Below are 12721 nucleotides of genomic sequence, written 5' to 3'. Positions count from 1 at the left end.
CTTAGTATCTCACTTCCGCACTGCGCCTCCTCTGAGTCTCAGTGTTTTTCTCTTTCCTCCTAGTTGTAGAATTTCCACTCAGCCAGCTTTCCTGTGGTTCTGGATGATGTCCGTTTCGTCTTTTAGTTGTATTTTTGAAGTGGTTGTTCAAGGCAGCAAACTCCGGTGTTTACCTATGCCGCCATCTTGGTTTCTCCATCATGTTCCATTTCTTAAGTGAGGTTATGGATATTCAGACCTTCCTCAAACTGTTAGTTCTTACATAATGAATATTTTCTAAATATTCTCTGATAGCTATTTTTAATTAGAGATAATTTTTAAAACCTAAAGTTTTATCTTTTCCTAATTTTTATATTATAATATTTTTCATATGAAAAGAGTAATATAACACATACCCATCACCTACACTCTGCCACCATGATTTCATAGAATTCAGGTGAGTATTTTGACTCAGACATGGGCCTGAGAGCTGGTCTCTCCACCCACATGAGCTTTGATTAGGCCATTCCCATACATGTGATATCCATCTGCAGAAAACTCATTGGTAATTCTGGGATTACTATTTTTTGATAAAGTGATTCAAGGAATCTCCTAGAAGCTGCAACGCAGGGAGCCTCCGCATCCATCTCCCTGGTGGCAAACATCGCTGTGAATCTGATTGCCTTCATAGCCTTGTTGTCTTTTATGAACTCAGCGCTGTCCTGGTTCGGAAACATGCTCGACTGCCCACAACTAAGTTTCGAGGTATAATTCTACTATGTTTCTCCTCCATTTTATTTCTGCCTAGCTTTCTTAAAATTAAGAAAAGGTTTCTGAACAGTTTTCCCTAATGCCTATAGCACACTCTTACCTAATGTACGCACTTACCGTGCAACCCCCATCTTCTCACCCTCACTTCCCTCTCTTAACATCCTCCCCCCCCCCCCAATATACAGTCATTCTCTCCTGACCCCATCCCAAGAATCCAGATTGCTTCAAATGACCAATTCCAACCCTGATTCCTAATGGATAAAGATGGGCAAGGGTGTGTGAAGGGATTTTTATGCCTCAAGGAAACACAGAAGGGGCAGGAACAATCTTGTACGGAGGCTGAGGCAGAAGCTAATCACCATTCTAATAAAGTATCTGTTTTTGGTTTCTGTAGCTAATATGCTCCTACATCTTCATGCCCTTCTCCTTCATAATGGGAGTGGACTGGCAGGACAGCTTTATGGTTGCCAAACTCTTAGGTTATAAGACATTCTTCAATGAATTTGTGGCTTATGAGCATCTCTCAAAATTGATCAACTTAAGGAAAGAGGCTGGACCCAAATTTGTGAATGGTGTGCAGCAATACATGTCGGTGAGTAAATCTTTTGATGTTCGGTGCACCTTTTCATCATGTACATACATTCATCAGATAGTTACTGGTGCCTCTGTGTGTCAGACAGCATGGCAGGCACTTGGGATGCATCAAGAAAACAAAACATACCAAAATCCCTGGTTATTGTGTACTTAGCACCTCATAATTTTCAGTTATGTTGAGTTAATCAGTGTGTGTGTGTGTGTGTGTGTGTGTGTACAGAGAAACACAACTAATCCTTATCACTGTGATCATTTACTTTTGAGCACTATGGAGGAGCTGGGACTGAAATTAATCAATCAGCAACTACTTATTGAATACCTTCTATGTACAACATACTTAGGTACTGAGGCCACAGCACTGAACAACTGATGAGGCCTAACCCCTAATGGTGCTCATAGTCTAATAATCTTGAAGGTCCCTTCCTTCCAGCTTAAGCAATTCTGTGAACTCTGAGAAACCGCAACATAGTGCCTAGACATCCTAGGCACAGTTGCCACCCTCCAAGTGGATGAGAGAAGAGAAGGTCAGGGTCTGTGAGCAGAACCTCTGAGACAAGTTCCCATAACTATGTCAGAACGAAGTCAATAGGCTGCAAGGAGATGCTGATGTCTGCTTGGCCCTGGATGGGATAAGAGAACTCAGGAGAGGCCATTATTCAGGCCATTTTTGCAGTTGAGTCTCCAACTTTTACTTTCTAGAAGGACAGAATTATCACACAAGGAAGCTCTTAGGGAAATGGTGAACATCTCTGACCATTACTCATTGACACAATCCATTTGGAATTAATGTCCTGGCTTTCAAAGGAAAGGGGAGGGAAAGCATGCTGCCCAAGGTTCTAATGGAGACAGACAACCCACCTCTGAACACCATCTCTCCCAGCCCCCCAAAGACCAAACATGCAAAGTTACTCCCACGTATTACACACATGTAACAGCATACTCCAGGAGAGTGCTAATTTCTATTTTATGGTTGGGAGCATTTTGACCCACATATCTGATATGAGCAGTGGCTCTGTAAGTCTCCTGTTTCTCAAATGTTCATTCTTCAACTGGCAGCACAGTGGTGCTTGGCCCAGTGACCTCATTGTTTAGATGCCACCACTAACCAGGTTGCTCCCCTGCCAAAAGTAAACAATAGTCTAGATCAGTGGTTCTCAACCTTGGCTGCACATTAGAATCACCTGGGAATCTTTTTAAAATCCTGATTTCTGGGCCTCATCCTCCGGAAATTCTGTTTCTTAGTTACTAATGTTGTGGCCTCACCCCATAACAAAGAAACAGATTTCCGGAGGATGAGGCCCCGAAATCAGGATTTTAAAAAGATTCCCAGGTGATTCTAATGTGCAGCCAAGGTTGAGAACCACTGGTCTAGATGAAGTGAAATGTTTTCCATCCCCAGCTGCCAGCTGCCAGGAGAAAGTAGTTCTGTGAATGAGCACAGCAAGCTCACAGTTCTGGCAATGCTGAGCACGTTTGCCAACAGGTTATTGAGGGGATCGAGGAAAGAACAATAGAGCTGATTTGGGTTGGGGGTGAGTCCAACCCAGGGGTGGGCAAACTTTTTGACTTGAGGGCCACAATGGGTTCTTAAACTGGACCGGAGGGCCAGAACAAAAGCATGGATGGAGTGTTTGTGTGAACTAATATAAATTCAAAGACCATAAGAGGGTATGGTCTTTTTTTTCAATAGTTTTATTCATTTCAAACGGGCCAGATCTGGCCCGCGGGCCGTAGTTTGCCCACGGCTGGTCCAACCAGAGGCAGGCACACAAAGGACATTTGGAAATACGAGCTCACTGTCTTCTACTAATGTCGAGTCGTGATGGGAAAAGCACTTTTTTATTTTCCAGGTCTTATTTCCAATCAACAAAATGGGGATGAGTCCCTGCAAGTTCTTGTTTACTAACCAAGAAGTGTGTGTTTCGGGGGAGGGACAACAATCTCCTAGGAAAGGTACCCTGTAACTGTAGCTGGAGTGTGAGATCTGGATGCAAGAGGCAAAAACCCAATGTAATCCTTTGAATTATGGCCACTGCTGATCTCCGTTTAAGAGATCAGAACATGTATGCAGCACCCACATACACAGAATGAGCTCTTTATTTCTCAGTCATGTTCTCTTTCTTAACCATAATGCCTTGCATGTTTGCTTACATGTGACACAAACTGTGATACAGAATTCAAAGGGTACAAAATGATGTAGAGGGAAAAGTAAGTCATTCTCCCTATTCTCTGCCCCCAGCTCCTCTCCCTGTAACATATTAGGCTCTCTGTTCTTAGCCTTGCTCATTGCACGTAATGACATATTTCAGATGCCTTTCCATATCATTGTCTGTGACATGGTATTCTATTGTACAGGCACATTGCAATTTATTGCAACCAGTCCCTTGCTGATGAACAATATTACCAATTTTTTGCTGTTGGAGGTAATGCTGCAATGAATGTCCTTGTACATATGGCATCTTTGCAAGGAGAGCCGTAGGATCTATTATTAATTTCCTAGCACATGCAGCCCATTCCATCATGTAATCTTGCACATTTATGGGAAAAGGCAAAATGCAATCATCCCAGCCTCCTTTTCCTCCTATTATACAACCCTCCATGGCCACATCTGTGTACCCCCTTCCCATAACTCCCCAGAAAGGGGAAAGAGGAGTCTCAGTCCTTTATGCCATTTCCCTCCCTATGGTCTCTTAATAGGCTGGCCTGTTTTTTAAGACGACTGAACTAAATGAAAAGCACTAGAGAAAGCAGGGGATGAGAATGAGCTTGTCCAGAAACATTGGACTGCTCGAATACTTGAAATATTTTTTCCTGCCTGCTATAAGCACACTGATTGACAACCAACAAAGGAGTTCTCAGAAACCAGGAACAAGAAGAGGGGCCTTATAATTAACAAAAATTGCCATGACCACTTGAGTCTTAAATGTGAGCTTTTAAAAATTCCAGTTGCCCTGACCATTTTGACTCAGTAGATAGAGCATCAGCCTGTGGACTAAAGGGTCCCGGGTTTGATTCCAGTCAAGGGCATGTACCTTGGTTGCGGGCCCATCCCCTGTTGGGGGTGTGCAGGAGGCAGCTGATCAATGTTTCTCTCTCATCGACGTTTCTAACTCTATCCCTCTCCCTTCCTCTCTGTAAAAAATCAATAAATATATATTTTTAAAAATTCCAGTTAGTACCCTGGCCAGTGTTGCTCAGTTGTTTGAGCAGCATCCCATGCGCCAAAAGGTCACTGGTTCAATTCCCAGTCAGAGCACAAGCCCAAGTTGCAGGCTCAATCCTGCAGTTGGGGTGCATGCAGGAGACAACTGATCTCTCTCTCTCTCTCTCTCTCTCTCTCTCTCTCTCAAATCAATGAAAACATACATATTTTTAAAAATCTAGTGAGTGAAAAGGGGGAAAAGGCACCACCACTTCGAATGTAGCATTGGCCTTGTTTGTTCTTTGAACCAAATCATAGATTTTTTTAGGATTTTGGAAAAGAAAATTATTGCCTCCTTGTTGGGGGTGCCTTTACCAGATGGGGTATACCTCTGGTGAACAACAAAGTCCACTGAATCTCTGAGCCTCCTTCCTACAGTAGGACCCTTAGTCTGAGAAAGAATTATCTGGCCAGAGCACCACCTCTTGACTATCAGAATAGAGGCGGAGGGCCATGTTCATGGTTTTACAAATTCACCTTCCATCATCTCACTGCCCTTTGAGACGGACTGTTCACTCTCCCCCTTCTAAGCAGACACCTAATATTCCCATGGGATGTTCAGAGCTGAGGAACAAAGAAAGGAAAGCAAGCACACACCACGCCCATACGGAGAGGAACTCCTGAGGCATCTCTGAGCTTCCTCTTGCCTCGTAGAATTCATTTTAACACATTCTTTTTTACTGAAATATAGTTTACATACCAAAAGGCCCGTTTTGGGTGTACATGAGTTTTGACAAATGTGTCCCCTGTGTAACCATGACCACAAGCAAGATGTAGAACATTTCCATCACACCTAGAAAGAGTCCCACGTCCCACTGTAGTCAACAACCCTCCTCACCAGTCCCGGGCAGCAAGGACCTTTCTTTCACTATCAATTACTTTTGCTTATTTTAGAATTTCATATAAATGGATTCACTTAGCATTCATGTTGTTGCATATATTAGTTATTTTCCTTTTTATTGCAGAGTAGTATTCTGTTTTATGGATAGCCACAATTTGTTTGTCCATCTGCCTGTTGAAGGACATTTGAGTTATTTCCAGCTTGGGGCTGTTATGAATAAAGCTACTACAGGTATTCATATACAGTTTTCTTGTGGACATACATACTTACTTATCCTGGGAAAATTCCTAGGAGTGGGATTTCTGGTGACATAGCAATGTGACGTTACGTTGATAAGAAACTGCCGAGTACATTTGTATTTTACAAACAGGCTATGTCAGCTTACGCTCCCACCGATGATGTACAAGAGCTCCAATTGCTCCACATCTTTGCCAACATTTGCTGTTGTCCACCTTTTTAGCCACTTGAGTAGACTCAGTGGTATCTCATTGTTTTAATTTGCATTTCCTGGTGAGTAAGGATGAACATCTTCTCATGTACTTATTGGCCATTCATATGTCTTTTGTGAAATCTATCTGTTTTTTTTAATTGGGTGCTTGTCTTCTTACTAATGAGTTATAACAGTTCTTTATACGTTCTGAATAAGTCCTTTGTCAAATAAATGTAATGTGGATATTTTCTGGGACCAATTTTTTTATCTTTAGTAGTTAGTACTGTGCCTGGCACATTATAATAGGTGGCCTGGTCATATTGATGTTAGAAGCTATCATTGTAAGCAGAAAGTAGCAATTTGTAGAGGCCAAGACCACCAACCTCAATTTTGTTTTTCTTAAACAACTTTTTAAAATCTCTTTTTTATTGATTTTTAGAGAGAGAAAATATTCATGTGAGAGAGAAACATTGATCGGTTGCCTCCCATACACACCCTGACCAGGGATCAAACCCACAACCTGGGTATGTGCCCTGACCTGGAATCGAACTGGCTACCTTTCAGTGCATGGGATGATGCTCAACCAACTGAGCCACACCAGCCTGGGCAAACCTCAAGTCTTTTATAGAGTCTCTGAATCCACAAGGTCTCTTTTCCCTTCCTCAAAATTCAAGGGGAGATGGAAAAAAGTGTCTAGGAAGCAACAAGTGTTGGACACCATGCATTGCACATTTAGTTGTCAATACTGTTTCCATAGTCACACTAGGAAACCTGGTTAGGATGTCATATTTATAAGCTGGGTCACACCTTATATACACTTGTGTGTTTATGCTTATTTACAGATTCGTTCAGAGACCATTGCCACTTATGCTCTCTGTGGCTTTGCCAATATCAGTTCCCTAGGAATAGCGATTGGCGCACTCAGTAAGTGGAAAGAATATTATTCAACAATAGATGTGATGTAAACATGCTTCAGCTCTCCATTTTGCTCTGTGACATGATTCGTGTTAGGTAAAAAAAAAAAAAGCCCTGTAAAGCAGTAAATCTTTTGGAGTCTATTTTTTATCCCTGCTCTGCAGTGCAGTCTTGCTGTGTATACCCAAGCTAACTTGAGCAAGAATTTGCTCCAATGGACAGGTTCTTTTCCACCTGAGGATGACACATAGGTTTCACTTTGCATGCCAGTTCCCAGAGATTTATAATGGCCACCTGGAGAAGGATGCAAGGATTCAGTGGAAGTTCAGTGGGAAAATGCTATGATTAAATTGTGATTTCTCTCATGGGCATAGAAGTAGATGATAATGATGAATGGATTGCAAATATTTGGAACGCATCATTGCAATGCAATTGCCTTGCCATGCCCCCAACATACCAGGAGCCTTCTGGATGAAACTGAGGACTTGTTTCTTTGTGTGGACAAACTTAGTCCCTTCCTCACACACCAGAGATCTTTGGTTGTAGAGCTCATCACTAAGTTCTTGAATCTTGAATTTTCCAGCTTAGCTTTCTGTTTTGTTTTTTTTGTTTTTTAAGTTAGCTGACCTGAGACCCCACCCCAGAACAATTCTCAAAGGCTGGGAATTTGGAATTCTACTCAATAGTCTCGACAATAATCTCTAATTCTTGCTTCTGTTTCTCAGCATCCCTGGCTCCTTCCAGAAAGGATGACATCATCTCAGGGGCAATGAGAGCTCTGATTTCAGGGACCACAGCCTGCTTCATGACAGCCTGTGTCGCAGGTACCACATCCTGTCCTCTGTGTCCTGTCTCCCTGTGCCCATAGGAGGGCAGCTTTCAGGGGGACAGAGCTTCCAACCTGCATATGCAGCATATGCTGCTGCAGAAAGTTGAGAGGCAGAGCTGCCTGTAAGCATGTTGTAAAGGGAAACGTGTGGGGCACGATGGAGAAGCTAAGAACTGAAGGAGAGTTCAGAGGCTTTGTTAATACACTGAATGGCATCTGTTCCACTTCCAGGCATTCTCTCCGGCACTCCTGTAGATGTCAACTGTCACTACATTTTAGAGAAAGTCTTCAACTACAGTTTACCTAGAAACACAACCTATGTGGTATCTTGTTGCCAGACTCTATTGAGCAGGTATTGTATTCTTGATTATTACTACTTTATATCCATTATAGACCCCATTCACTTATTTTTATATCTTCATAACTCTTAACTTTATTTAAATATAAGAATGTGTGTGACAATTCTAACCCCCTTTTCTCAGCTAAGGCTAGGAATCATAATATTAAACAGTGCTGCTCAAGCATTTTATATGCCCGCAGCTGTGTATCAGGCCCTGTGTCTGAATTAGTTCACTTGAACTTCGAAACCACTGTTTAAGTTAGGCCACCCTTGCTTGGGTAGGTAAGCATTGGATGAAATCAGTCTTGGAGAGGCTATGTCACTTGCCTAAGAAAAATGAGCTCATGCACAATCAAGACAGAAAGACCTAAGAAAAATTGGGTCTTTCTGCCACAGAACCCACGCCCTTAACTAGTCTCCTAGCTTCATTACTAGGTACTGCCTCCCTTGGAAGGAGGTCATGCAGCACAGGTTATCCTGACAATGTGGTGATGAACTACAGTGAATGAGGTGCCACCAGTGGCCCATGCCAGCCACCCCCGTCCTGTACAGTTTCTGTTTACAAAACCAATATCCCCACCCATCTGCCCTTCTTAATATGTACGTGTTCGATAAGGATTGATTTGATTCTCCCTTTGTTTATTCTGGAGGAAATAGGGAAAATCCTTGAGGCCAAATAGGATTTTGAGAGTCAAAACTAATTCTCCGGGGACTCTGCCTTTAACCTAACCCTAAACAGAATGTGAGGGAGGAAATCAGCTTCCTACCCTATGCTTTTTTCTGATGTGTCATCTTTTGCTCATCTACTGTTTCTGTTTTCTAAGGCTCAACTAACTGTTTCATTCCACTTTCTACTAGCACTGTTGTCAACGGTCCTGGCAAGGTCATCCCAGGAGGAAACCACAGCCTGTATTCTCTGAAGAACTGCTGCCAATTGTTGAATCCATCATCACTGAACTGCAGTTGGATCCCTGATGCATTCTGAGTTCAGTTACTTCTCCAACAGAACTCTAAGTACGGGTGCTGAATTTTCTACTTTGGAGAGAAAATAAAAGCTATTCTCCACAGATTGATACGTCCATCATGGAATCAGCTTTAATTCAAAAGAAGAACAGGAGTGAACCCCAGCATATGTCCTGGCTGGGAATCAAACTGTGACCTCTTGGGTTCTGGGTCAATGCTCAACCACTAAGCCACACCAGCCGGGCCATCACAAGTGCTCTTCATACTGTAAAGACCATTTTGAATGAGAAAACACAAACACTAAGGTCTGGACTCACAGAAAAATGAATGTAAAAAAGGTTTTGAAATACCTTAAGTAATTTATTTATATTTTTCTTTTTGTTAATGTACAAGAGTGATTTTTTTAAATCTATGTGTAAATAGTTGATTTTCTTTTGTGCTGGTGTTGGTGTTGGTGGTGAAGAAGGAAGCTAAATACCCAAAGAACTCTTTATGTCAGAAGCATAATATACCAGGATATTTCTAGTTATTAATCATTTGTATCAAAAGTTTTTTAGAACTCAATGTGCCCTTTTGGTATATAGACTGTATTTTATGGAAACACATTTATATGTTTTTTCCCTCTCTTCTTATATTCTGGTGTCAGCCTTCATAAAAGCCTTTGGTTTAGTGTATCATGGAGGCCAATTATTCATATATTGGTTCTCCTTTGTCTGCTATGGCTATTACTTTTCTCTCCCTTTTTAACTCTTTGCATTTTTTTATATTCTGCTTTATTTTAAAGAATCTCTTTGATGTTTCTAGTGTCTCTCTCTGACCAACTACTTTTCAAATTATGTCTGTTACCATTACTATTCCTTGGATGTTTGTAGCTCTTAGATCTTCTCTGAGCTCTTTTTTAAAATTATTATTTCACCCTAACCGGTTTGGCTCAGTGGATAGAGCAAAAATAAATAAAATTATTATTTCAAGGAAAACAATTACTGCCCTGTTTTTTGTTAAGCATTTTTCTTTTTCAAATTATAAAAAGTAATACCAATTTTAAAATTATATAATTTTTAAATGATGATGTTACTATGGTGTTACATCCCAATAAACTCATTAGAAGTTGAAAATGTAAGTCAAAAACCCATTTAATACACCTAACCTAAACATCATAGCTTAGCTTAGCCTACCTTAAATGTGCTTAGAACACCTACATTAGCCTACAGTTGGACAATCATCTTGAGTTTCACCTCAAGAGTAATTGCCTTCCCCTTCTCGCCAGAACTAGAAGACACAGACGGTTATTTTGTAGACGTAATAGGATGGAAAAATACAAAACACAGTATCTAAAAATGCTAGCAACACAGTACACTGTAGAGTATCAGCTGTTTACCCTTGAGATTGTGTGACTGGCCAGGAGCTGTGGTTCACTATCACTGTCCAGCATCAAGAGAGAGTATCTTAACATATATTACTAGCTCAGGAAAAGGTCAAAATTCAAAATTTGCAGGACAGTTTCTACTGAATGTAAATTGCTTTCATACCATTATAAAGTTAAAAAATAATAAGTTTGGGACTATCTGAATACACACACACCTTTCTACTCACCCTGTTGACTCCAGCTCTTTCCAGTACCATACCCCTGAGACTAATATTGTTAATTGACTGCCATATGCACCTTTCTCCAAACATATAAGAACGTTGGTTCTATACAAATAGAATGAGTCAATTTACATATCACCTTCAACTTCTTTTCACTTGGTAATATAACCTTGCAAATTCCTATAAGTCATTATGTATAGTTCTAGCTCTATCCTTCCCTTCCCACCACTGTGTGTGTGTGTGTGTGTGTGTGTGTGTGTGTGGTTACAATTCTACATAAATGAGATAGCAAACTACATGCTCCCAGTGAAACCTCTTAATGGAGGTTTTTGGTGCATGGTAAAGTCTATACTCTTTCTTCTTAAATATATTTTTATTGATTTCAGAGAGGAAGGGAGAAACAGAGAGAGAAACATCAATGATGAGAGAGAATCATTGATTGGCTGCCTCCTGCCCACCCCCTACTAGGGACCGAGCCCACAACCCAGGCATGTGCCCTTGACCAGAATCAAACCCAGGACACTCCAGTCCGCAGGCCAATGCTCTAGCCATTAAGCTAAAGCAGCCAGGGCATCTTCACTCTTCTTTAGCAGACATAGAAGCTAAAGGGATGTTTGCACACACCACCAGTTTATCCTTCACCCCGCCCCCACCCCACCACCCGTGTCCTAAGATGGTATGTCCATGTGTTTCCTATGTGCTTGCTCAGTTGTTCTCTGAGATCACTCAGTGCTGACAACTTGTGGCTGTCTAGGTACCTGGACCTTTTTTAAGCCAAAGCTGTGATATCTATAGGGTGTCCCCCCAAAATATATACATACTATAACACCTGACAGCTCAATTTTGAAAACAAAATGTATTTTAATAGACACTGCTTTATAATTATTCAAAGTGTGTGTAAACACTTTTGGGGGGCACCCTATATTTTGAAAAACTCTGCCCTCTGCCTTGTCGGCCCACAAATTTGAAGCCCCTGGCCTTATCTCTGAGTCTGTGTTTACACTGATACAGTTTCACTAATCAGAAAGCCCTTTTCAAACACAGTATTAGAAGTCCAGATATGAATGTCTCCTAATTTCAATAAAGATGGAAGTTTTCTCTACTGCCTATTATTCTCCTAATTGTTTTCCATTGGTTTGCAAAAGGAGGAGGGGCAGAAATGGCATTTCTTTCCCAATGCAGAAACTATGGTTATAAACAAATTTTCTGACCCTATAGAAGCCTTAGAGCCTCAGACAAAAATAAACTGGAATCATGGACCATGGAGAATTTTCTTTGATGCCCCCTAACCCCCATTGGTAGAGTCAGCATATCCAAGCAGTTAGACCTGAGTGGCAAAGGCTCTGCAACTACACTGATTACTAACATGCATTCATTTTGCAAAAACTCCCAACTAATTATTTTTATATTTCTGTGGTTTATAGGCTACTGTGAAGGGCTTAAGACGTGCATTTGTCCAGTGAAGCTGACTTCCAATTACAGAACAATTACAAATAGGCATGCTTTTAAAGAAGGTACTGAAGAACACAGTGTGCCAGGAAGGATTAAACTCCCCTGAATGTCCTGGAGTGGAAAAGGGGAGGCAATCATTCACATTTTAAACAGGCAGGAACATAGGATTTAAGAAAGAGGTGTCTGGTACAGGCACGCCATATGGTGCTAATGAACCACCTGGCCCTGAGAATAGCTACTTTTTACAACCCGTTATTTATAAAAAAAAAAATTTTGTTGTAAGCTCAAGCAGGAAGGAAAGTGTACATTTACCAATTCTTTTTCTGGGTCTAAGGACAGCACAAGCTTGTAACAATTGTTTGCCTTTATATCAATAAGCAATATGACTGTCTCCTGGATGTACAGTGAGTATTTTCAACTGTGGTCATTAGTGGGTTTCCTTGGCATTTTCATTTCAAAAGACTCTAAAAAATAAACAATAAATCTGCACCAAGCCAGCCCCTCTTGCCCATTATATCTTTTGCAAAATGGGAAAACAGTGACTGATGTTGAGAAGGATATAGCCAGTAGCCATGCAATGGAGGAAAGCATTCAAATTACAACCTTAAGATTTAGTCCTCTTAGAACTGACAGCAACTACTTGACCATGAGAAACCAGGATTGGAATAAAATGTATGTCTTACAGGCCATGTTAACATGTAAAATCAGCCCTACATCTTCCATGTACAAACATGCTTCTGGTAATATTCATAAAACTAGAGGCCCGGTGCACAAAAATTTGTGCACTCGGGGGCATCCCTCAGCCTGGCCTGTGACCT

At 41.1% G+C, this 12721-nt stretch overlaps 1 protein-coding gene across 1 annotated transcript in view; it reads left to right on the top strand.

The window, feature by feature from the left end:
• The window catches only part of SLC28A3 (solute carrier family 28 (concentrative nucleoside transporter), member 3), a 55110-nt gene extending 45713 nt beyond the window's left edge, over nt 1–9397 (top strand). Inside the window, exons 13-18 of the mRNA XM_006759497.2 lie at nt 576–744; nt 1145–1342; nt 6660–6741; nt 7458–7556; nt 7793–7913; nt 8760–9397. Of these exons, the coding sequence (XP_006759560.2) occupies nt 576–744; nt 1145–1342; nt 6660–6741; nt 7458–7556; nt 7793–7913; nt 8760–8886 (796 nt within the window). The 3' untranslated portion in view covers nt 8887–9397. The remainder of the gene's footprint in view (nt 1–575; nt 745–1144; nt 1343–6659; nt 6742–7457; nt 7557–7792; nt 7914–8759) is intronic.
• Nucleotides 9398–12721: the final 3324 nt, after the last annotated feature.

The sequence above is a fragment of the Myotis davidii genome, unplaced genomic scaffold (assembly GCF_000327345.1).
Source record: "Myotis davidii unplaced genomic scaffold, ASM32734v1 scaffold556, whole genome shotgun sequence".
Taxonomy (NCBI): Eukaryota; Metazoa; Chordata; class Mammalia; order Chiroptera; family Vespertilionidae; genus Myotis; species Myotis davidii.
Note: the sequence above shows the minus strand (reverse complement) of the source record. Positions and strands in the feature narration are given on the sequence as shown.